This window comes from Mustela lutreola, chromosome 1 (genome assembly GCF_030435805.1).
Source record: "Mustela lutreola isolate mMusLut2 chromosome 1, mMusLut2.pri, whole genome shotgun sequence".
Classification (NCBI taxonomy): Eukaryota; Metazoa; Chordata; class Mammalia; order Carnivora; family Mustelidae; genus Mustela; species Mustela lutreola.
The window spans coordinates 67,082,405-67,107,330 of record NC_081290.1 but is presented as its reverse complement, the minus strand read 5'-3'; the positions used below and the strand labels follow the sequence as shown (position 1 = coordinate 67,107,330).

General features: G+C 59.6%; 1 protein-coding gene across 4 annotated transcripts in view; it reads left to right on the top strand.

Annotated features, from left to right (window-relative positions):
* The window catches only part of SH3BP2 (SH3 domain binding protein 2), a 35,171-nt gene that overhangs the window by 9,474 nt on the left and 771 nt on the right, over positions 1 to 24,926 (top strand). For 2 of the 4 annotated variants that reach the window (XM_059166605.1, XM_059166613.1), the window contains 12 exons: positions 5,144 to 5,194; positions 15,313 to 15,452; positions 16,304 to 16,406; positions 18,008 to 18,125; positions 18,426 to 18,496; positions 19,006 to 19,094; positions 19,310 to 19,378; positions 21,273 to 21,927; positions 23,168 to 23,279; positions 23,535 to 23,590; positions 23,909 to 23,990; positions 24,801 to 24,860. In XM_059166605.1, coding sequence (XP_059022588.1) covers positions 15,317 to 15,452; positions 16,304 to 16,406; positions 18,008 to 18,125; positions 18,426 to 18,496; positions 19,006 to 19,094; positions 19,310 to 19,378; positions 21,273 to 21,927; positions 23,168 to 23,279; positions 23,535 to 23,590; positions 23,909 to 23,990; positions 24,801 to 24,860 — 1,551 coding nt within the window. In that variant the 5' untranslated portion in view covers positions 5,144 to 5,194; positions 15,313 to 15,316. Of the gene's footprint in view, positions 1 to 416; positions 617 to 5,143; positions 5,195 to 7,372; positions 7,615 to 15,312; positions 15,453 to 16,303; positions 16,407 to 18,007; positions 18,126 to 18,425; positions 18,497 to 19,005; positions 19,095 to 19,309; positions 19,379 to 21,272; positions 21,928 to 23,167; positions 23,280 to 23,534; positions 23,591 to 23,908; positions 23,991 to 24,800; positions 24,861 to 24,926 lie in introns of those variants that run through there. The other 2 variants (XM_059166619.1, XM_059166597.1) reach the window with 2 other exon arrangements.

The window sequence follows — 24,926 nt, the reverse complement described above, 5'->3', positions numbered from 1 at the left end:
CATGTGATTTCCTTGCTTGGCTCCTTCATGTGGAAGATTGCTTCTGGGACTCGCGGGCTGATGTGTCACTGTGTCTGGGTGGAATGCTTGTCACAGGAACGTGAGTCACAAGTGGCTGCCTCCCTAACATTTGGAAGCCCCGGATGGAGGGTGAGTCCAGCTTGGACCCTGGGGTGAAGGGTGCAGTGTTTACTGGCAGGGGTACCCTGACTGTTTCCCTCTGCCCCAGTACCAGAAGAACTTGGGTGCTGGGGTAATGCTATGTAGAGGAGGGACCAGACCCTGTGACTGCCACCCAGCCCAGCCCAGCCCAGTGATGGACAACAATGGCAATCCTCTGGATCTTCCTGCTGTGTTTTCTTAGCTCTCCAGTGGGGTTCCTTCATGGCTCTGTAGGAGACCCTCTTTCTAATGGAGATACTATTCCCGGAATACCTAACTGCCTTCATTGGAACCTCTGCTGGAGTGTGGACCTGTCTGTCCACACAGCCCTAGCACGGAGTGCCTGGCCTCAGCCCTGCTTGCACTTCTTAGCCCGGCAGCTCTCGGGACAGCCCCGTTCCCCGTGGAGACTCTGAGGCCTCGGGCTCTTCTTTTTACCAGACCTCGTTCTGAGGTGAGCTCCAGACCCCTTCCCCTGTGGGAACTAGCAGTGGTGAGCAGGGCTGAGGGTGGGAGCTTGTGGCTGAGTGTCTCCTGGCTGAGCTCCCCTGGGCCTTGGACGTGAGTTGAAAACAAGCAGACTCGGAGCCCTCAAGGACAGGTCCCACAAGGACCTGCACCCCACATCTGTCCCAGCCCGTGTCCTGCAGCCTGCCCAGAGCCCCGATACCGCCTAGAGCCCCAGCTCTCTTCCAGTTGCTCTCTAGGCTGGTACATTTTCTGCTCGGTGGGACCCACTGTCCTTCCTGAGAGGAGGCTCTGGGGCTCCTAGTCCTCTGTCCCCTTAGGGCTAGTCTGGGCAGGAAGTGCCAGGCTGTGTGGTGTGGGTGCCACGGGCAGCACCAGCTGGGTGGCCACAATGAGTCTGGCTTAGCCTCTACTTCATCACGAGGGAGAGCAGGGCAGTGTTTACCCTTGAGCAGCTGGGGACCGAGTAGGCCTGGAGCTGACGCATCGGTGCTGGGTGGACATTCCAGGCCCTTGTCCTGGCCCCTTGACTTGGTCTTCTGTAACAAGAGGAGACTACAGGAAGGAAAGCATCCCAGCCTTAATGACCCCCTGCCTTGGCTTCAGCAATTGGGGTGTCTGTCCCCACAGGATGTGCGTGTGGGAGAGGTGTCCCCAGGAGACTCCGTTCCTAAGGAGGCCAGCCTGGGGCTGGGAGCAGGAGCCAGGCCCTGTCTGGCTAGGGAGGCAGGCTAGCTTCCAGCACCAGAACCATCTTCTGGAGCCTTCTCCGCCCCGCAGCAGGACTTCTTACTTAGTGTAGAGAGTCAGTGTGGCATGACCTGAGCACCGTGGCCCAGGAAGGCCAGAGGTGGAGCACGCTAGCTTTGGGGAAGTCTTACTCTCTGTTGGTTCCTCATCTGGCCAGAAGTTAGCTTGTGTCTGACCTCAGAGGAGATGATCTCTCTGTTTCCGTGTCTCCTGACAAAGGTGCTCTGCAGGTCTCCTGGCTGACCACATCCCCTTGACCCCTGGGAGGGCAGCGGTGGCACTGGGCAGCCTTACCTGCCTCAGCATGGCCCAGCGGGTTCTCAGGGTGTGAGGGGGTATGGTCTGACCTCATGTCTGCCTTGTCAGGGATGGGCACCAGGTTGGGAGAAGTCCCTCTGGGAGGGGTCCAGGCCCTGTTTGGTGGGCGCCAAAACCCCCATACTGGGCATCTGTCATGTAGCCAGAGGACCCCCGGCGTGCTTGAGACAAGACGAAGGGTTTAATTCAGCAGATGAGCGCTTGAACTAGGTGCCATGAAGACTCAGGGGCCCGTAGCCAGTCAGGGTGGGTTTTCAGGCGTTCATACAGAGAGACCACCTCCCCCCCGCCCCCCTACCCGCCCCACCTGCTTTGTGCCAGACACCTCACAGGAGATGAACACAGGGAGGGGCTGTCCTTGCCAGCTGCTGGAGAGAGAGATGAAGGGAGGGGCAGTCTCTCCTGGGCGCTGGGCAGGGGTCCCAGTGTAGCTGGAGGCCTGAGAGAGAGAGAGAGAAAGAGTGTGTGTGTGTGTGTGTGTGTGTGTGCTCCCACCACTACAGGAGTGCAGCTGGGAATGGGGCCGGAGGTGGGCAAGGAGTCTGGAGTGCTCAAGGATCCAGACCCGTTGGGGTGGGGTGGGGAGGTGTCACCCAGCTCTGAGGAGGATGGCTGGACAGAATGCTCCCCTTTCCAGCATGACCATGCTGACGGAGTTGCCAGCAAAAGGCCAGTGACCAGAGGCCCCTGGAGTGTCCCTCCTCACCAGCCATGCCAGATGGTCCTTGGGACAACACTGCACCAGAGCCATGAGCCCCACTCCTCAGAGGAGGAAGCGGAGGCTCAAAGTGGGCCACAAGTTTCAGAGTCCCTAGGGACACCTGTATGGTCTCTGCGATGCTCTCCGGCCTCCCCGGGGTTGCCGGGCAGCCCAGGATCCCCTGGTGTGGGCAGGACTGAGGGCCTGTCTCGGGGGTAGCACTTCTGGGACAAGGCTGATGAGAGGCAGGCAGCCTCTGCGGGCAGCAGGCTGGGAACTTGGCGGGAGCAGGGGGGGTAGCGGGGAGATGGGGCCCACACATCAGTGCTCTGGAGAATTTTTTCTCAAGTGATTAAAAGGTGCAAACTTGTCTATGTTTTGATGAACTGAAGTGTGAATCCTGACCCGCCTCTGCAGGCTCTCAGTCTGAGGCAGGAGTGTGGCTTTGGCCAGGGACAACGCCAATTAGCACTTCCCCCAGACCCAGCCTGCCCCTCACTGTGCCCACCATGCCTGCTGCCCAGCTTGGGAATGTTGGCAGGAGGCAGAGGGTCTTCTGTGGGGACACAGCTTGGGCGCCAAGTGTCCCAGAGCAGAAATCCCAGCCCTGCCCCTAGCTTGGCCCAGAAACCCAGCGCCCATGTGGGCAGCTGGGCACGGGGCCTCTTTCTGTCCTTCCCTTCATTTCCTTTGCCCTTGGACACACGAGTGGCTGGGCTGCTTCCTGCCTCTACCTTGGGTAGCCCTGAGAAACTCCTGCGACCTTCTAGACCTGAGCACACCACTGTCTTTCTGGGGACACTGGCAGGCTCCGATTGGTGACTTGCTCTGCATTCCACAGTCGTCGGTCTTGAACACCGGCTGCTTGCCAGCCAGTGGTCATCTCCCCAAGAAGAGGTCCTGGGCATAGGTGGGCCTCGGCTGTAGCCTACCCTGGACATTGGTTCTTGTCGAGGGTCCAGTTAGCTCTGGGTCACAGTTCTTCACTGTAGCTCTGAGGGACTGTCTAGGCATGTGCTAGTTAGACCATGTCAGGGCGATGGCCCTGTGAGTAGACGTGACTTTGAACCTATTGGTCCATCCATCTGTTTTTTGGGCCTGCTGTGGGCCAGGCACCAACCTGGCTCTTGGGATGTGGTGGGAGCCAGGCTGATGGGGAGGGCTGGGGACATCCGTGGGAGGGCATAAGGCTATGCCACTGACGTGGAGGTTTCAAAGGGTGTGCTGTTCTAGGTGGTTCTGTTTTCAAAGGATGAGGGAGCATTAGTCTGCGAGTGGAAGAGATTGCACATACTGGGAATGGGGCATGAAGGTACAAAGGCCAGGGGCAGGAAGCAGGGCTGGACCCCAAGTACTTGGACTTGTGCCAAGGAAGGGCTGGGCCAGGGTGTGGGCCAGAGGCTGAGGCAGGAGTGGACTTAGCAAATCTCATGGGTGGGAGCTGGAGGTGGCATCCAATCCTGTGCTTGGGAAGGGTGGGGGTGTTGGGGGGAGTCCGGCCTGGAGGAGGGCAACCAGCTGGATGCCCAAGACGAGGTGGGGGGCAGGGGTGGGGGGGCACTCTTCCCAGACTGGGTCTCTCCCTGCAGGACACACCTAGGACTTGAGATGAAGTTGGTCCTGAGAAAGGACTTTTGGGTGGGGGGCTGATGTGTAATAGTTTCCTAGGGCTGCCCTAACAAAGTCCCATACCTGGGAGCTTTAAACGACAGACATTTACTCTCCCAGAGTCCTGGAGCCCCAAAGTCTCAGATCCAGGTGTCACCAGGACCAGGCTCTGGAAGAGGGCCCTTCCTTCCTTGCCGTTTCCATCTCCTGGTAGCTGCAGACGTCTGCATCTGCATCTGCGGCATCTCTGGCTTATGCCCCCCTCGCCTCAGTCTGCCCGTTGGGCTTCATATGATCTTCTCTGTCTGCTCTTCTCAGAAGGACACGTGCCGTTGGATTGAGGGCACTTCTGGCTAATCCTGGATGAGATCCTTAATGACATACACAAAGGTCCCTTTTCCAAATAAGGCCACATTCATAGTTTCTGGAGGCTAAGACTTTGACACCGCTCTTTGGTGACCCCCATTTAGCCTATTACACCAGGTGACCCCAGCAGGGCCCTGCCCTCCACACCGCCCACTCCCTCCACCTGGTACATCATCGTGGCTTCCTTCTCTGGAAGGCAGCTTTCAGCCCCAGGTATGGAGAGAAGGGACAGGCCAGAAAGAGGAGTGGGTGTGTGGTTGGGGGTCCTAGGCCTGGCTCTGGGCAGACCCAGGCCCTGCAGGGGGAGCTGATACGAAGCATCTTATTTGATATCTTGAGGTTTTTCCCAGTATGGTCACCAGCCACCGTTCCTTGAGCCCAGCAGGCCCTCCTTGACACCTTCAGTGCCTGAACTGTCCCTGCAGGTGGCAGGCGGGCCCCGGGGCGGGCACGGGGGCCCAGGGTGCCTACAGGAGAGCCGGGGCTAGGGTTCCTGGGGACGTGGTCCCATTCCTCGCACCTCCACTGTCTGCGGTCAGCCTGGCCGGTGCCATCCTCCCAAACAGCCATGTCCTCGTGAGCAGCGCGGGTCTGGCCCCGTCCTCCTGAACAGTCATGTCCTCGTGAGCAGTGGCTGTGAGCACAGCGCTGAGGCCGACTCCATGCCCAGCTGCAGAGGTGCTGTGGTGTTGGACGTTGGTCTTGCCCCTGAGCAGACTGAGGACCCCAGGAAGCCAGACTGAAAGCTCTCCCTCTCTCTTCCTTTTTCAGGCTGACCCTTGGCCCCTGCCTGGCCCTGCTGGCTGGCTCTCACCCACCGTGGTAAGTCCTAAGTCTGGGGAAGTGGAGGGGTCTCCAAGACAGCACTTTGAGGGGCTTGCCCTTGGGAGGGGAGGAGCTGCGATTTAGGGAGGGCGGGGTAGAAGACAGAGCCATCTGATGTGGGGACCCCAGCCCTGCCCCAGCCCCACTCGTGTTGCTGCTTGGATGCTGGTGTGGGATCAGTTCCATGGCTGTTTCTACACCCTGTAAAAGGTCATGGTGCTGCCATTAGTGGAGAGCGCTCTGTTTTCAGGAATAGAGATGATAGCGTGATTTGCTGCAAGGTCAAGTGCTGCCTCAGGAGGTAGGAGGGCAGGTGGGGAAACTGAGGCCCAGGGAAGAGGTGGAGTAGCCCAGAACTCTGACCTCAGGCTCCCATAGGGACACTAAGGCTGGAGAAGAGGCCAACATGGATCTGACCCCCATGGGGACGCCAGTTGCTGCCTTGACCTTAGGCCTTCTCATCCATCTCTCTTCCTGTCCAGTGAGGGCCAGTACATCCCAGGGAGAGCTGGTTGGCTCCTGGTTCTTGTCCTGGCCAGTTCTCACCCCCACGCCTGTCACCCAGCCTCCCTGGGCCTCAGCCACCTTGTTGCCCACCCTGGATGTTGCTCTGAGCCCTTGTCCTGTTTTTGACTTCCTCCCCCCAGTCAGTCCCTCCCAGCAAACTTCACCTCCTCTGTCAGACCTGCCTGCCCCTGAGGTCATCCCCTAATCTACCTGCTGGGCCTGCCACCACCCCTCCAACCCATAGCCCTTAGAGGCCCCCACTCCAGCCCAGAACTGCCATCCTGCCTTGTCTTGGCTGGATCATGACCCAGGGGCTTCTCACCTGCTACTTTATCTCAGCCCTCAGCACCCATTGCACAGACGGAGAAATAGGCTCAGAGGGGCTAAGTAGGTTGAGGCCAAACGGCCAGCACAGGATAGAGGTAGCTGAGTGTCCAATGTGTCTTGCTCTGAGGTCCTCTCTCCTCCCTGGGCAGACTGCAAAGGGGAACAAGGGGAAGAGGCCCACCTCTAAGCCTCTGTCTGTCATGGCCACCAGTGGGCACTGAGGCTGACTCAGGCTTGGGGAGGCTAGGGTGGCCATGCCCCAGCCACAAAGTCTAAGTTCCCTACCCTCCAAGAGATAGCAGGCAGTCTGTGACCCCAAACTGGACCCTGGGGTCATGACAGGCTTGGCAGGGATCTGGATCTGTGGACAGAGTGGGAGTGGAGGCCCCCCAGCCTGGGAGCTGCCCTCCACCAGAGCCCCGGTGACAACTATGCAGGGGATGGCCAGGTGCCAACATGGTCGATCGTGCAGGGCATACCCCAGGATACTAACTAGATGAGACAGTTAGCGACTCCCTGGGGACCCCATGGTCTGGCCTCTCTAACCCTCAGATCCTGCTGTGGGTTTCGTCGCAGAGTGCCCCTTCCTTTGGCCTCCTGTCCTTTGTGGGATCCCAGCTTGGGAGAGGAGAGGCAGGGGATGTGGGGGCTCAGCACCAAACAGCCCGGCCTTGCCCCCGCCGCTCCCTTTCTTGGCTGTGGGTCTGGGCAGGGGAGGAAGGCCGCCTTGGTGAGGCAGCATTGGCCTGGGACAGGCCCAAGTGGGACCTGGGGTAGGTCCTGACACTGGCGGAGCCACAGAGAGGGATGTGAGCCACTAGAGGCATGTGAGTTCAGCTCTGCACAGAGGCTGTGCCAGGCAGGAGAGTGGAATTGGCCTGTGGAAGAGTAAGGAGGGAGGGTGAAGGGAGATGCCTGCGCCTACGCTGGGAACCTAGTTCCTCAGTCCGATGTTGGTGTCAAAGGGCAGAGAGGTGGGGGTAGTGAGCTCCCTGCATGGGATGTGAGCACCGGCTTCTTGGTGGGGGGCAGGGTTTCTGGGGCCAAGGAGACAGAGTCTGGCTGTGAAGGGGCTTTGCGGTTTTGCTGGAGAGAAGCCAAGGTGGCCATGGGAGTGTGTATGCTGGAGGACCAGCAGGGAGCTTCCTCCCAGGGCACCCTGGGACCTGGGGCACTGGGTCTCTGACCCCATATGGGATGGGAGAAGGGTCGGCTAAACCCCATCAGGCCAAGGTGCAGCCCTGAGTCTCAGCTGGGCCTCTGGACCTTAGAGGGTAGAAGGCAGGAAGTGCTGGCTAGCCGGGGCTGTCGGGAGGACCCGGCAACAGGAAGTGTTGCATGGGGAGGAACCCCGGGCAGCCGCAGGCCCCAGAGGTAGCGGGCGGCTGTCAGCAGGAGGGAGCTGTGGACCCCGGCAGTGCTCAGGGACATGTCGGGGCATCAGGCCTCCCCTGCCTGGAGGAGGCAGGCTGCCAATCTGCCCTGTGACCCCTGAGTCCCATGGCCTCCTGGGGCCTCAGGACACCTGCCCCTAGCCTATCCACGGACAGGAGCAGAGCCATGTGCCGGCTCACTGCCTTCAGGTTAGTGGGGCAGCCCATGGACTGGGGGCTTGGAAGGTGGCCCTGGCCCTGTGTTTCCAGAACGGCATGGGAGGCTGAGCTCTGGACTCCAGAGCTGACAGGCTCTGAGGAGAGCCCTGATTGCTGGGTGGGGCACAGTGGGAGCCCCACTGCACCCTACCATGGGCTGCTCAGCCTGCAACTGGCAGGGAGCTGGGGGCCCAGGTTGGGGTACGCCTTCCCATTGTATATGCTGGCGGACTGGCCTAGCCTTTGGGTCCTGTGTGCGTACACATTGAGCGAGTGTGTGTGCCCGGTGGGGGGGGGGGTGTGAGTGTGTATTTGTGCGCATATGCTTGGGGGTCTGGCAGGGAGATGAAGGGCTGGGGGGGCTCTCCTCATGAGCCCCGGTTCATGCCCCTTCCCTCCGTCATGGCTGGTCACCGGCTTCCGGTCTCTGTAGGAGGTTTTGGTTTTGATTCTCTTATGGAGAAAGATTCTGGGAAGATGAAGGCAGGGAACTGAGAGGGGAGAATGGATGGGCTATGTGTGTGGTGCTGTGAGCCCACCAGCCCCTAGGGCCTGCCGGATGCCAGGCTGGGGGAGTGCCTGTCCCTGGCAAGCCCACCCCCACCTCCCAGTGTTTACTGACTGTGTAGCTTTGGGTGAGTTACTCAGTCTTGCAGGCCCTCGATGTCTTCATCAGTGGTGTGGGGGTGATGCTGACGCACACAGCAGGGGGTGTTGGGATGATGACATGGGCTGATCCGTGAGAAGCACCTAGACTGGCCTACAGTGAGTGCCCGGTGCACTTCTACCAGCCCTGCTGTTCTAGTCTATAAAGTAGGACTAAAGCACCGGGCCTGTGGGACTTAAGGACCTATCAGGTGGGACTTGGCCCCGGCCCATGCAGGGCTGGGTGGCGGCAGTGATGTTTCTGACCTGTGCTGGGGCTGCCAGCCCAGGGCCGGGGGGCACCCAACAAGGGTCTCATTAGCCTCTGGAGGCCAGGTGTGTGCGTCTGCTTACGAGGGAGTGAATGAGTGTGTACCAGTGGTAGTCCAGAGATATGTATTTGAGTACATAGTGTGCTTGAGTGTGTGTGTATGAGTGTATGTCTAAGAACAAGTGTGCGTGAGCACGTGTCCAAGTGTGTGTATATGTGCCTCTGTGTGTGTACATGTGTGTATATGTCTCTGTGTGTGTATAGGTCTGCGTGAGTGTGTATGTGTGTGCATATGTGTCTGCTTGTATGTGTGTCTGTGTATTTGTGTGTGTACAGGTCTGTGTTTGAGTGTGTACATGTGCGTGCATGTGTTTCTGAGTGGGTACATATGCACGTATTGGTCTGCGTGTGAGTGTGTGGGTATGCGTGTGGCTGCGTGCATTCGGGGACTCCCAGCCCCACTGTGCCCTGCAGTTCGGGGCCGGTCCGATCACCACTGACAGGAACCCTGACTGTGGTCACACAAAGCGCCAGCTCCCTCACCACAGCCAGGGCTGTGTCTGTAGGTGTGAAGGAGGAGAGCCATGGGAGCTTGGGCTCCAGGTCCCCTGCTCAGCTCTCGTGCACAGGCTCACATCCGTGCACACTCATGCACACGCTAGTGCGCACACTATACCCTGCATGTGGGCCATGTGGATCCCATGCACAGCCCGTCTGAGCACACTGCCTGCAACTCTGACAGGGTGTGGAGCCTCAGGGTGCATGCGAGCCGGGTGGGGGGTGACCACATGCTTTGGGGTTTACAGCCACATGGGGGGGGTTGTGATCCACCAAGCGACAATTGGTGGAACTCGACGAGGGCTGTCTCTGTGGGCCAGTGCAGTGTCACCCACCTGCTCGCCCCCCCTCCCTGCGCCTCGGGCCTCCGGGCACCTGGACTAACCTCAGCTTGAAGAGAAGGTCCCAGGTGAGCGAGGAGCAGAGACCAGAGAGTGCCCGAGGGTCTGCCATCCCTAGTACACATCCTGCTCACAAAGACCGCGTGCTGCCTCACGGAGCCCAGCAGCTACCACCGTGTCGGCCAGCCACCTTACCGCTGACATTCGTGTCATCGGAGCTGCAGGGAACAGAGCGCCACTCCCAGCCGCCAGCTCACTGGGCGGCCTCGGTCTCCTCCTCCATAGAGACAGATGTCCTGAGGGGTGTTGGGCCGCTGTGAGGACAGGGCTCTCTGTGTCCACTATAAAGGAGAGGAAGCAGAGGCTCCCTGGACAGGCCTGGTGGGATTTGAACACAGGCCTGGAGCACTCAAATGACAGGTCCCACCTTGGGGGGCTCAGCAGACACTCCCCCTCCCCCGGAAGCACACTAAGGGGCTTCCACTGCTGTGTCTGTTCCTGCAGAAGAAGGGACTGACGCTTCCTGCTGATGAGCACAGGGGATGAGTGAGTGGACTTTGACCATCAGGGTGCTGGGTGACACCATGAGCCTAGAGGGAGATGGCCAGGGAGACCAGGCTGGCCAGGAGTGTGGGTGTTTCTTGGGGACTCCCCTCAATTTCCCCAGGCACCAGTGGAGCTGGAGTCTTTGAGCTGGACTGAAAGTCCCTAAAAGCTGTGTGGTCACTTTGGCCAACATGGCCCGTCATCACCCCTACCCTCAGCCACCATTTCCTTCCCATTTCTGTTCCAGCCCGGCCTGGCACTCAGCTCTTGGTCAGGTGCCAGACCAGCTCATGCACTGGTGCAGGGCAGAGCTGGGTGGGGCGGGAGGCTTTAGGGACATCGGGATGGGTTTTCCCTCAGGTGGTCTGTCCTCTGGAGAGGAGCTGAGCATATTGGCATCTGTCCCTGAAATGAGGACATTCTGAGCACAGCCTAATTCTGTCACCACCCACCCTCCCCATCCAAGGTCCGGCTGGCCACCCAAGAGCCCTCATCCTGCCCACAGAGAGACTGCGGTCAGGCAAGAGTGAGGCTCTCACGGGCCTATACTTGCCTGGCCCCTGAGCCAAGCGAGTGGGGCTCTAAATTCCCATAGCTCCTCCCCTCCAATTTCTCCCAGGTGCAGTGTGAGGAGGAGTGGGTTCCATCCATTCACACTGCAGCTTCCCCCGCCCCAACAGACACACCAGGTCTCCTTACAGATTGGGGAGGATACAGTATGGGGGGAGAGGGCTATATTTTGGCTTTCTGTGCCTTCCCGGCAAGTGCAGTCCCTACCAACCACTAGAGTCAACATTCTGTGCCTCCTTTGGGGTTCCCTGGGTGCCCCTCTGTGCTGGGCCTGAGCTGGTGAGGATGGGGGACAGTGACAAGCTAGTGTGGTCAGTGTTACCTGGGGGGAAGGCTGTGTTAGCCCCATGGAGGGACATAGGAACCCCTAGAGGTCAGGGAAAACCACCTGAAAGAGGGGACACTTGAGCTAACTCTCATTTTATTTTTGGATTATTCGCTGCTAGTATTGTAGAAGTATGAGTGGTTTTTGTGTATTGATCTTCCTGCTAGCCTGTTTATTAGTTCTAATCACTTTTTGGTGGGTTCCCTGGTATTTTTTCTATATGTAATCATCTAAGTTGTGAGTAGTGTTACTTCTTCATTTCCAACCTGGAGACATTCTATTTCTTTTTCTTGCTCAATTACCTTGGCCAGCAGCTCTGGTACAAGTTGGATAGAAGCAGCAACAGCAGAGTTTTCCTTGTCCGTGCTCTTAGGGGAAAGATTTCAGTTTTTAACCATCAAAGATGATGTTGACTATGAGCTTTTCATAAACACTCTTTTACCATGTTGGGGAAGTTTTCTCCTATTCCTAGTTTGTTGAGTATTGTTCCTAGCAGGAAAGATTGTCACATTTTGTCGAATGCTTTTTCTTTGTCTGTTGAAATAATCGTATGGTTTATCTTTTTTTTTCCTTTTTGGTATGATGTATTACAATCATTGAATTTTAAGTGTTAACCTTGTGTTCCTGGGATAGAGCACACTTAGCGTGGTGTAGAATCCTTTTTACAAGGTGCTGAATTCAATTTGCTAGTATTTTGGTGAGCATTTTTTTAGAGGGGGGAAGGAAAGAAGGAGAAGGGGCAGAGAGAGAGAGAGAACGCTAAGCAGGCTCCATGTCCAGCGCAGAGCCTGACATGTGGCTCAATCTCACAACCATGAGATCATGATCTGAGCTGAAATCAAGAGCCTGACACTTAACTGACTGAGCTTCCAGGAGGCCCTCGGAGAGGATTTTGGTGTCTACAATCATAAGTTATTGGTCTGTCGTTTTCTTGTGTTGTCTTTGGTTTTGGTATCAAGGTAATGCTGGCTTTATAGAGTGAGTTCCTTCCTCTTCTGTTTTTGGAGGAGTTAACTATGGGTTGGTGTTCATTTGGACCAATTTTTGGAGGCTAAGTTAGTTTAGTTGCCCCCTAAAGGCTCTGGAAGGCACTGCAGGCAGTGGAAACTGGGAGCTGTAGCCTGGAGGTGGTGCTTGGTGGTTCTGGGTCTTGGATTCAGGAGCCACTGGGTTTGGATGGCACCGGTCTATGGGAGGTGGAGGGCAGGAGAAGAGCCTGCTGGGAAAGCTCCATGGGGGCTGGATCTGGAAAGGCTAAGTGCACATGGTGAAGCCCTGGAGATTTGGAACAGAGGTGATGGGAATGGCATGTGTGGGTGGGGGAGAACATGCTGAATGGAGGTGATGGGGGAGAGAATGGAAGCCTGGGAGGAAACTGAGACAAGGGATGGTGGGGAGGAGGACAAGCAGGGGGGCTGGGAGGAGCAGGAGGAGGCAGTGGCCCTGAGTATCCTGCCAGGGGAGGGACTGGCAAGGGCACTGAGAGCAGAGGCACACAGGTGGGACAGAGCCTCTCCCTGCAGTGGCAGGCGGCACCCAGAGCCAGCCTGAAGTGGAGGGGGGGAAACCAGGAACCAGTGCTGCGCACAGCTGCACAACTGCACAGCTGAGTGGGAGCACAGAGCCCCTGCTCCAGCTGTCCCAGCTGACCCGCAGCCAGTATGCAGGAGGGAGATAGAAGAGGCAGAATGCTTGGGGGGCCGGCAAGGCCATCACCTACCTTTGGCCAGCCTGGGGGTCTCCTCGGAGAGGAGCCCACATCTACAGAACAGGTGGGAACTGCCAAGGACTGGACGTCTGTCTGGCTCCTGCAGGGAACCCCGGGGGGTGGAAACCGGTGGCCGCAGATGGGTGAAACAACCTGCCTGAGAGGGGACGGGAGGACCCACAGACCCAGCCGGAGCCCCAGTGGCTGCCAGCTGAACCAGCTTCACCCCCGGCCACAAACCGCAGAAGCCGGCCGCGCTCGCCCTCGTTTGCGGAGGCGCAGACGGAGGCCCTGGGAAGACGAGACCCTCTCCCGAACGGGCTGGCCAACCCGGGAGCCTGGCGGGCTCGGGGCCGCACTCAGACGTCCGCGTTGCGTCCCAGAGCCGCTGGGGAAACTGAGGCCCCGCACGAGGGGAGGGAGCGGTCCGCGGTGGGGCGCAGAGCGCCGGGTCTCCACCTGCCGCGCCCGCCCCGCCCGCGAGGGGAGGAGCCGGCGGCCGGGGGGCGGGGGGCGCGGGGGCTTCGGCGGCGGGGCGCGCGGCATGGCGGGCGCGGGGCGCGGCCGGCCGGGCTGGGGCGGGCGGGAGGCGGGCGCGGGGGGGGCCGGTCCGGGGCAGTGTCGGTGCGCGCAGGGGCGGCGGGCCGCCGCGTGGACGCCGTGAGTACCGAGCCCGGAGCGCTAGCCCCGCTTCCTGGGGGAACAAAGGCGGGCGTGGGCCGGGCGGGGCGCGGGGGTTCTGTCCCGGGCAGCAGGCTCCGGGGGGCCGGGACCGAGCCTTTGTTCCGAGCCTCGGCTGTGGGCGGGGGCTGGGCCGGGGCTGGTTGGTGCGCGCGGAGCCGGAGGGGGCAGCCCAAGCCCTGGAGGAGGTGAGCCTTTGGCGGAGGATGCTGGCTCGTCCGCAGCCCAGTGGCTTTGTGTGTGTGTGTGTGTGTTTTGGGGAACGGGGTCTGTAGTGGCAGGAGCCCCAGGGGACAGGGCCTCTGTGTCTGACCCTGGCTGCAACGCTGGTGGCTCAGTGGGACACGGACCACACTCCCGGTTGACACTCCGAGTCCACTGGGCCCCAGGAAGGACCAGGCACCAGGGTTAGTGGGGGCAGGCACAAGAGAAATAGTGCCTCCGGGCAGGGTTGGGGGGTAGTCTTGAATATGAGTAGGCATTCAGATGCCTCACAGAAGAGGGGACTGTGACATGATCCCAGGGTCCTGTGATCGAGCCCCACATCAAGCTCCTTGTCCAGCGGGGAGCCTGCTTCTCTCTCTGCCTGGCACTCTACCTGCTCTGACAAATAAATAAAATCTTAAAAAGAAGAAGAAGAAGAAGAGGGGACAGTGAACCTGGGTCTTGAAGGATGAATAGGAGTTCTTCATGTGAGAAGGGGGAGTGGTCAGGCATGCCAGGCAGAAGCCAGGTTGGGAAAGAGCCTGGCATGTTTCAGGGAGAATGGCTAGGATGATGAGCAGGAGGCTGGATGGGGAGCAGGGGAAACAGGGAACAGGGTGGATACCAGTCAACCCACCAGAAGGTCATCATGGCCACTGCCAACAGGCATGTGCTATATGTCAGGCTGTGTCCACTCTGTGTCCCCATTTTATAGCTCCAACAACTACGGCCTAGGGATCCCCCAGAGACTGAGCCAGGGTGGGAACTAGAGACTCAGGGCTACCTGCTTTCCTGCTTCCTGGTCTTAGGGCCTTAAAAAAGGGATGGACAGAAGCTGGCTAAAGGCAGGCAGGAGGGGCGCCTGGGTGGCTCAATGGGTTAAAGCCTCTGCCTTTGGCTCAGGTCATGATCCCAGGGTCCTGGGATCGAGCCCCGCAACAGGCTCTCTGGTCAGCAGAGAGCCTGCGTCCCCTCTTATTTTTGCCTGTCTCTTTGCCTGCTTGTGATCTCTGTCAAAAATAAATAAATAAATAAATAAATAAATAAATCTTTTAAAAAAAAAAAAAAAAGGCAGGCAAGAGTGGAGAGTAGGGCATTTGGGGCCATGTCCCTCATCCCTTCTCTGCTAAGGAACAGAGATGATGGAGAGGATGCCCGAGGCCTGCCCTGGCCCTTGTACCTTTTTAAAGCCATTATAGTCACCTTCTCCCTGGCAGGCTCCATCATAGGCTGACCTGGCACACAGACTTGGGGTGGTTATGGCATTAGGCCTGACTTACCTGGGCCGATGGTTTCTTTTTTTTTTTTTTTTTTTGAATTTGCTTATTTATTTGACAGAGAAAGAGATCACAAGTAGGCAGAGAGGCAGGCAGAGAGCCTGACCAGGAGCGAGAGCCCAACGAGGAGCAGAGAGCCCGACGCAGGGCTCGATCCCAGGACCCTGAGATTATGACTTGAGCTGAAGGCAGAGGCTTAACCCACTGAGCCACCCAGGTGCCCTAGGCCAGTGGTTTCTTGAATTTATTCACTGCTATCCCCTAGCCTCCCTGTGGGGCTGTTAGTTCGGCCGGTGTGTGCTGAGTGAACCAACAATAGTGAAGGAATACGCCCCGTTCTCAGTGTCTCTGGGGCTCAGGTGTGTGGCCAGATAGACCAGGTGCTGACCAAGTGGACCAGGTGGCCCTTTCTTTCCCTGGGGTCCCACCTGGAAATTGGTTCCCTACCCCTTGCTGCCTCGACCCTTTAGGCTGTCTCTAAGGATCTCGGTGGTGTATCCCCCAGCCAAGCCATCTAATATCCCCCAGTCCTGGCTGAGACATGTCTCCTCCTTTTTTTGCAGCTTCATGGCGGCTGAGGAGATGCATTGGCCCGTCCCCATGAAGGCCATTGGTGCCCAGAACTTGCTAACCATGCCTGGGGGCGTGGCTAAAGCCGGCTACCTGCACAAGAAGGGTGGGACCCAGCTGCAGTTGCTCAAATGTGAGTCCTCTGGGTGGCAGGGAGCAGGATGGGAGGGTGTGGGAATGGGCCTGAGCCCCAGCCCTGTGGCCCCACTGCCCTGTTGGACCTCTGTGGGCAAGCAACTTGTCTCTCTGAGCCTGTGCCCAGACATGGTAGGCCCTCCATTGTTTTCCTTCCCTGCATGGCCAGTACCCCCCCGGGGACCTGAGTCAGCCTCCTCGTTCCCCAGGACTGTGGGATGACTTGGGGTGCTACTGCAAAATGGAGATAGGATGGGCATTTGGTACACAGTGCTTCATCTGCACCAGGGGCTGGGGGCCTCTGGTGGCCTGGTGGGTGTGGCCTTGTACCATCCCGTGGGTGTTCAGTGAGTTGGTTGGTGACTTGGTCCAGCTGAATGAGGCCAAGGCTCTGGTCCCTAGGACAGCAGGTTGGCAGAGAGTGGGGGCCCCCAGGTCTGGGAGATGCCCAGTTGTCAGGACATTGAAGGTCAAAGAGCATCAGGGCTTTGCCTGTCACTCTGACCATGCATGAGCTCCCCATGCTATGACTTTTGGCCCTAGCTTTGTGCTTTGGTGGGCTAGCCTAGGTGGTCAGAGTCTCCCCCTGCCATTAGTGTGGCCAGGCCTGCCTTGGAGGGTGGTGCTCTGGGGCCTGTCATCCTGCCTGTGGTTTGCTTACACTGGGCCTCACAGTGGGCTCCCTGCAAGGAGGCAGCAGGCTAGCCCAGCTCCTTCCCCTTCCCTTTAGTGGGATTCAAAGGCAGGAGGACTGCCCTGAGCCACCCAGAGCCTCTGGGATAGCTGCCCTGTGGGATCTGCCCAGCAGCCCCCCAAGGCTCACCTCTGCCCTCGTCATGCCACCCTCAGGGCCGCTGCGTTTTGTCATCATTCACAAGCGTTGCATCTACTACTTCAAGAGCAGCACGTCTGCCTCCCCACAGGGCGCCTTCTCTCTGAGCGGCTATAATCGGTAAGTGCCCCGTAAGTTCCCGGTAAGTGCCTGCTTCCTGCCATGCCCACCGTGCCCTGGCCAGGCCTGTCCCTCGGTCCTGCCCACCCCTATGGAGGGTCCAGGCTGTCTTGAGATGGCTCCCACCTCACCCTTTGGATCCTGTCCAGCCTCTCCCACTTGCTCTCAGCCTCCCCGGGGCCAGGCCCGGGGCGAGGCTTCCTGCGCTCTTCTCAGCAGAGGCTCCTGGGTCCCCATTCAGCTTCCACTCCCCTTCCCTGCTCACCCAGCGCTTCTCCTACCCTAGCCTCCTTCCAAGGCGCCAGGAACATACTTCACCCTGAGCCCTGCCTCAGGCCTCCCTGGCTTCGGGGCCTCGCAGGCTAGACTCAGCTCCTTGCTTTACATGAATGGGTGGGGGGCTGGGTCCATCCCACAAGTGCCTCTGTGCGAATGGGCAGGTGGGTGCAGAGGAGCCTTCTAGATAGGATGGGGAATGTTGGCAAGGAAGACCTTATTAGCCCCACTTGGGCCCACCCCACAGCATCAAGGGCCTGCAGAGCGAGTGAAGTGTGACTCCTGGGCTCTAGGTCTTAATGTCACAGCATGGGCCCAGTTCCCTGGGGCATGAGGTGGGTGCCTCCCAGCTCCCTAGGAGGGCCCAGCCCCTCCTGTCTCTGTGCACCTAAAGGTCCCATGTCAGTCGCAGGACAGAGTGACTCAAGGTTGTGGCCACAGACTCAGTGGGGAGGACTTGCCCAGGCATCAAGCCCCATGCCAGGCCTCCAGGCCAGCTGGGGCACCACTAAGGAGGGGACGAACCTAGAGCTTGTGGCTGCCAGTGGGCATCCATGGCTCAGAGCTCTGGGGTCCCCCCCCCCTACTGCCCTTGCCCTCAGCCTGGTGGAGGGGCACACCTGCCCCAGGTGACTAGCCCGGTGGGGCTCCCCCATGGTAGACCTTGTGATCTCAATATATCCTGGTGGGGGGAGTAGCCATAGTAAGTCACGTCCCCCCTGTGTTCTCCAGGATGCCCCTGTGGGGGCAGCAGGAGTGGGGACAGGGGCTGACATGCTTGGGCCCCCAACAGGAAAGCCCGCCGGGGCAGGCAGGTGGCCTCCAAGTAGAGGGACATTGGTGGGTGGCGAAGGCGACGTGTCCTCGTTCTGCAGCCATGTGGGCTGCTGCTTCCAGGACAAGCTCCCAGACCCAGAGCCCTGTCTGCTTGGTGCCCAGTCCTCGCCTATGCACTTCCCTTTACCTGAGGCTTTTAGAACTTTGACCTGGGGGGCGCCTGGGTGGCTCAGTGGGTTAAGCCGCTGCCTTCGGCTCAGGTCATGATCTCAGGGTCCTGGGATCGAGTCCCACATCGGGCTCTCTGCTCAGCAGGGAGCCTGCTTCCCTCTCTCTCTCTTTCTCTGGCTGCCTCTCTGTCTACTTGTGATTTCTCTCTGTCAATAAATAAAATCTTTAAAAAAAAAAAAAAAAAAAAAAGAACTTTGACCTGGAGGATCCGCAAGACAGGCCGTCCAGACACAGCTGTGTCCTTGAGGGCATGATGGGTGAGGGGTGCCAGGACCATCAGACTGACCGGGGGGTGACCACCGGCCCTGTGCCCTCAGGGTGATGCGGGCAGCTGAAGAGACAACGTCCAACAACGTCTTCCCCTTCAAGATTGTCCACATCAGCAAGAAGCACCGCACCTGGTTCTTCTCGGCCTCCTCTGAGGACGAGCGCAAGGTGAGCCTATATTTGGGGTCGGGGGGCTGACAGGGCTACCGTCCAGGCACTGAGGGCATGTGGTGGGGATGATTTGCCTCTCCTCAAGCCCATGGCCTGGTACCAGCACCCCACCCTCAGGAGGCATCTCAGAAAGAGCTCTTAATGGGCTACAGCGGGGCCAGAGCCCCCAGAAGGCCACAGGGGTCGTCTCCCTGACCTTTGTGCAGGCCAGCCTGGGGAGGGGGTGGGTGGAGCCCTGTCCCGGGCCGCAAGCACCCATGGTCCACGCACACCCACCACACCCCAACTGCCCCACAGAGCTGGATGGCTTTGCTGCGCAAGGAGATCGGCCACTTTCACGAGAAGAAGGAGTTGCCCCTGGACACCAGGTGGGCCTGGGCAGGGGAGGGGGGCCTGGGCTTGACGTGTGTGCCTGCCTCCCACCTCTGGAGGCTTGGCCCAGGCCATGTGTCCGTGTGTGTGCATGTGCGTGTGTATGCGCTTGTGCCTATGTATGTGCGTGTATGTGTATGCCTGCGTGCACACCCACTGGCAGTCTCTACAGGGCAGAAGGGACGTGGGGCTAGCCCTGAGTCCTGGCCCTGTGTGGTCAGGCAGGGGAGTGAAGGGGGCACCACAGTCTCTGGTCCCTGGGTCTGTGTTTCTCACCTGTGAGGAGCTTCTCCGACTGTGTGTTTTTTCCTTGTGTTTATCTGTGGGTCTAGCTCTGTACGTGTCCATGTGTCTGTGTGTCGTGTCTGTGCGTATGTCCGCATCTGTGTGTGTGTCTGTGCATCAGTCACATGTCCGAGGGCATGCGTGTACATCCATATGTGTGAATGCAAGGGAGCTCCCCTGCCCGGTGCTCACTGTGCCCCACCCCTGCCCCCTACCTCAGTGACTCCAGCTCGGACACAGACAGCTTCTATGGTGCAGTTGAGCGGCCTGTGGACATCAGCCTATCCCCGTACCCCACAGACAACGAAGGTGAGGCCTGCCTCTGCACACCTGTCCCACCCCCTCCACACCTGGCCACCCCCGCCATGGGAGGCATGGCTGGCGGTCTTCCCCATGCAGCCCAGGTCTGGGGTTCATGCCGTGGCTGGGGCCTCCCTGACCCTCGGCTCCCAGTGTCCTGAGGGCCCCTGGGTGTGCAGCTGGGCCTAGGCCACCTTGTGTCTGATGCTCCATGTACCTTACAGATTATGAGCATGAGGATGAAGATGACTCGTACATGGAGCCTGACTCCCCCGAGCCCATGGAGCCTGAGGGTAGGTGGGCAACCTCTGAGCCTGGGGGGCTCCTGTGGCTGGAACCCGGAGCAGAGCCCCTCCCACACTGGGAGTACTGGCCTGAGTCCTGCTCTGCGGGGCCTCAGTTTCCCTGTTGTGGCCCAGGTGTCAGGAGGACTGATCTGGCTGGCTCTGCTCACCGGCTCCTCCCACGTCCAGGTAGCCTGGGGTGGAGCGGACAGCTGATTTGCAAATAAGTGAGGTGGAGGGGCCCACACGTGCGATGCTGAGCCCAGGGTGGCTCTGGGGTGGAGAGTGGGGAAAGGGACATTGAAGAGTGGGTGTCTCAGCTCCCTGGAGCACCTCTGGGCTAGCCTGTCACTTATCCACCTGCTCCCCCTGCCCTGACCTCCTGAATCATGTGGCCTGGCATGGGAGAGTAGCGTACATGCCACGTCATATACGTGTGTCACAGCGAAGCATAGGGCCTGACAGGGGAGGGCTGTGCCTCTGTCCTGCCATCTGTTCCTTACCACTATCCCTTCCACTGTCCTGGGAACTCGGGACAATCCCTCTACACCTGGCCTCCCTGTTCCTCTGCCTGCTCTCCTTCAGTGACCTTGTTCTCTGCCCTTCTCAGCCCCTGTCACTCAAGTGCAGCAGGGGCAGGTCCAGCCCCCTTTCCTGCTCCTGGTCCCCTCCCTCTGAAGCAACCACCAGGAGCTGTGGGTCATGAGCCTTGACTTCCCTCCTGGCACAGAGCCTGTGGTTCCAGCCCATGTCCATCTTGCCCTGCCCCCGAACTGCAGCCATGCATGGCTAGAGATGAGCATGTAGGGGCCTCAGTTTGTTCCCCGCTGCATGCCCACAGACCTGCCCACACACGTGTTCCGAACCCTTCTGAGTCCCTACTCCAAGCAGGCTTTCCCCTCTCTCCCAAACATCTCTCACTCTGGTGACCTCCCCATTCTCAGACACAGCACCTAGCACCTGTGAATCTAGCTGTACGTGACCCAGGGCTCTATTCCCTGTTCCTCAGCTGCCTCGCTCAGCGCTGGGCGCCTTGTGCTCTGGGTCCTATCCCACCTCACTCAGCCCTACACCAGCCCCTTAATGCCATCCACAGGAGATGGACCATCCAGGACTTAGGCTTACCCCACAGCTCTGGGACAGCCAGGGTCATGGAGAACCTGTCCACTGGCCTTTCCAGCCAGTGCCCCTCCTGGAACTCCAGACCTGTGCCCCGATGGCCCCCCTACACCCTTGCCTCTCCTCAAACCCCAGACCTGTGTCCCCACGGCTGCCCACACAGCCTCGCCTCTCTTCGAACCCCAGGCCTGCACCCCGACAACCTGCCCCACACCTTCGCCTTTCCTGGAACTCCAGACCCAGGCCTGACAACCCACCCCACACCCTCGCTTCTCCTCGAACCACAGACCTACAGCCTGACGGCCTGACTCATACCCTAACCTCTCTCTTGAACCCCAGACCTGCGCCCCGATGGCCTGCACCACACCCTTGCTTCTCTTCGAACCACAGACTTGTGGCCCGACAGCCCAACCCATACCCTTGCCTCGAACCCCAGACCTGTGCCCTGACAGCCCTCCCCACACCCTTGCCTCTCCTTGAACCACAGATCTGCACCCCAACTGCCTGCCCCGCACTCTCTGTGTTCTTACAGCCAAGTAAGTCCAGCCCTCATCTTCCTCCCAAGCTGCTCCTGTCCATCCTGCTCACCTATCTTAGTGGGAATAGCTTCCCCTCACTGAGGTGAAGTCCTCAGAGTCCCCCTTGCCTCTTCTCTCTCACCTCTACTTCTGGGAAGCTGATGGCTCCCAGAAGAATGAGGAAGGCCAGGGCATGGAAGTTGGTGGTGTTGGCCAGCTTCCAGCAGGTAGCACATGCTCACTGACTGGGTCCCTTTGCTCTGCAGACACCCTGACCCACCCGCCGGCCTACCCGCCGCCTCCTGTGCCCACACCCAGGAAACCAGCCTTCTCCGACATGCCCCGTGCTCACTCCTTTGCCTCCAAGGGCCTGAGCCCCCTGCTGCCACCCCCACCCCCTAAACGTGGCCTCCCTGACGCCAGCCCAGCTCCCGAGGACTCCAAAAGGGACCCACTGGGCCTGAGGCGGCCTGAGCCTGGCCCCAGGGGGTCCCTGGCCCCACGGAGGATGAGTGACCCCCCGCTTGGCCCCCCGCCAACCACGCCCAGCCTCTGGAAAACCCCTTGCTTCCGTGAGAGTGCCAGCCCCAGCCCAGAGCCCCGGGTCCCCAGCCACGGGCCTGGCTCTGCCTGCAGCTCTGCCGGCATGGCTGCTGCCTCCTCCAGGAACTGTGACAAACTCAAGTCCTTCCATCTGTCTCCCCGGGGGCCACCCACGCCTGAGCCTCCACCTGTGCCGGCCAACAAGCCCAAGTTCTTAAAGATGGTGGAAGAGGCCCCCGTCGGGGAGGCAGCCAGGCCCAGACTCTTTGTGCCCCCTGTGGCCCCCAGGCCCCCTGCACTGAAGCTGTCCACGCCTGAAGCCACAGCCAGGCCAGTGGTCCTGCCAAGGACAGAGAAGCCACCCCTCCCCCACCTGCAGTGAGTAGACTTGGCGCCGGTGCCCCCCGGACCCCCTCCCCAATGGCTGGGTTCTTGTGTGGGTTCCCTGGCCTCCTCAGCTTTGGCACAGTGCTCGTGATGGGTACCAGGCAGCCATAGCGTGAGAGCAGAAGGCTGCCTGATGGCCCCGGCCTCCTGTGGCCCTGCAGCCACCCCTGCAACTGACCCACCCCTGCCCCAGAGGAAGTCCAGCCTCATGGGTGGTGGACCTGGGGCCCATTGCTGTCTGGGGAGCAGTGGGCAAAGGGATCTTTGGGGAAACAAGCCTCCCAGGGCCTGTGCAGTGTCAGGGGAGGGCGCTTCAGGGCTGAGCACCTGCTCTGGGATAGACGGTGGTGGGTGGAGGAGCTTGGGCTGGGAGCTGCTAGGAGCTGGTGGGCCTTTGCAGGCCCTCCTGAGCCGGCACTGTCCTTCCCTGCCTGGGGTCTGGAGCCACCAGGGCTGCCTCTGTTCCCTTCCTGACTGGGAACTCGCCAGAATGCAGAGTATGTTGGTGACTGATGCTCGAGGTCTGCTCAAAACACTTTGTTCTTTATTGCTGGGCACTCTTGGGGGTCTGATGTGTCCCCTGCTGGCACAGTGTCACTCATACCAACAACCTGAGGTCAGCGATGTCTGGGGCCCCAAACCACGAAAGTTCTAGGAGCCACAGGGGGAGTCCTGAGTGGGCATGCTAGCCCAGTACTCCCTGAAGGCCTATGACTCTGGGATCCTTCTCCCCAGGACTCTTAGCTCTGCTGCCCGAGGGAGGGTGCCCCATGATGGTTCCTGTTTCACAAGGGGCCGCAGGGGTGCAGACTGGGTCAGTTTGCCATGAGCTATGGCCCAGCCCCGGCCATAGCCCAGTGTGGGCTCTGTCTGTTTGTATCACCTGTTCTCTGTGGCTTGGGGAGGTGTGTGACTAGGCCAAGGTCACAAAGCTGGTTAGCTGCAGAGCTGGGGTCCGGTGCCCCAGCCTGGGGCCTTCTGCAGCGTCCAGGGCACTTGCCTGTGCTATGACGACAGAGGAGTTCAGGCCCCCAGCACCCCTCTTGCCAGCAGCATTGGCAGCCGTAAGCCGGGAGCAGGCAATTCCTAGTGTCCCAGGGCGGTTGGCACTGGCCTATCTCAGAGCTCTCTGGTCTGGGCCTCTGACAACCATTGGGGTGAACAGGGGTGGTGGGTGGAGGTTGGAGGGCTGTGACAGTGATGTGCCCTCCTCTCCTTGCTCCCCTCCCAGGAGGTCACCCCCTGATGGGCAGAGTTTCAGGAACTTCTCCTTTGAAAAACCCCGACGGCCCTCAAAGGCCGACAGCACTGGTGGGGAGGACTCTGACGAGGACTATGAGAAGGTGGGGCCAAGGAGGAGAGCCCAGCTTGCAGCAGTGGGTGGGAGGCTGGGGGAGAGCTGCCGGCCAGGGCGACTCCTCACAGAGCATCTTGAGGGAGGAGCTGCCCAGGATGCCGGAGTTGTCGGTGGGGGGGCGGTGCAGGAGCACCGTGCAAAGCCCCAGATCTGGGCACAGGCTGGCAGCCTGCGGTGAGGGTGGGGCACTGGCTACAGGCACCACTCGGATCCTGACCCTGACCACCACTGGTGTCTCCAGGTGCCGCTGCCCAGCTCTGTGTTTATCAACACCACGGAATCCTGCGAAGTAGAAAGGTTAGCACCCAGCACTTCTTTCTCCAAATCCTTGTTTTTCGCAGACATGTGGTCCCCCACTTTTCTGTCCCCCTCACTTGCCTTATTGCTGGGCAGTTGCTAGCACAGGGACATGGCGCCGAGGACAACAGAGGCCATGGACTCAGTCCCGGGGCTGGTGGTCACCCTGGGCGTGGCCCTCTCGCAGCCTGTTGCTCTTGGGACCTGTGCTGTCGAAGAGCAAGAAGACAGAAAGCCACACGGAGGACCAGGGCTGGAGGGTCCCCGTGATTGAGGTCTGAGGATGGTTTGCCTGCTGACACAGCTGTTGTATTTTAGGCTGTTCAAAACCACAAGCCCCCAGGGAGAGCCCCAGAATGGACTCTACTGCATCCGGAACTCCTCCACCAAGTCAGGGAAGGTAGGCGCCCCAAGCGTCACCCTAATGGGCTGAGGCCCCTGGGGACACGGCTATGTGGTGGCTCCTCTCTGCTCACACCCAGGCGGACGGCAAGTGTGGCGCTTTGTAGTGTACATGCCCCTTCCCCAGGTGGCTCTGATCAGGGATCTCGGCCAGCTCTGTTCTGGGGTCTCTGCCTGGCAGCCACTGCCCTGTCTGTTGTCAAGAACTGAACACCGTTTGCAAACTGGGGGAGATACTGGCCAGTCCCCCAGCATAGGTAGGAGCTGGGCAGGAAGCACTGGGTGTCCCAGACTCAGGTGGGCCTGGGGGTTTTCAGGCACCTGCAGGGGCTGCTGCCTGGGGCCGAGGGAATAGAAGTCGGCTGCCAGTACCTCTGCTTCTACGAGGGTGGCTTGCAGTGAGCCTCACTTTTCTGCTTCTTTTCCTTCGTTATTTATTTACTCATTTATTTAAGTGAGCTCCATGCTCAGCAGCGGGGCTTGTGCACATGACTCCAAGATCCAAGATCAAGAGTCACACGGTCTATGGATGGAGCTAGCCTCCCTCTGTTCTGTGTGTGTCAGAAATGGTTCTAGGGCGAGCCACGTACCTGGTACTGCTTCTCGAGTCTTCCCAGAGGCTGTCAGGGCAGGTCCACTGAGGCTGGGGTCTGCCCATTTGGACCCTGCTGGCCATGTCCCTCCCTAGGTCACCAGAAAGGCCCCGGGACTCAGCTATGTGCTTCTGCCTATTCTTTGGTCCCTGTGGCCCATCCCCCAAGGCTGGGGCTGCTCTCCACTGACCCATCTGCTGCTGCTCTCCCTGCAGGTTCTGGTCGTGTGGGATGAGAGCTCCAACAAAGTGAGGAACTACCGCATCTTCGAGAAGGTGGGCCCCGCCCCTGGGCCCTGGCTGGAAGGGCACCCCTCCCTGGGCCTTGAGTGAGACAGGGGA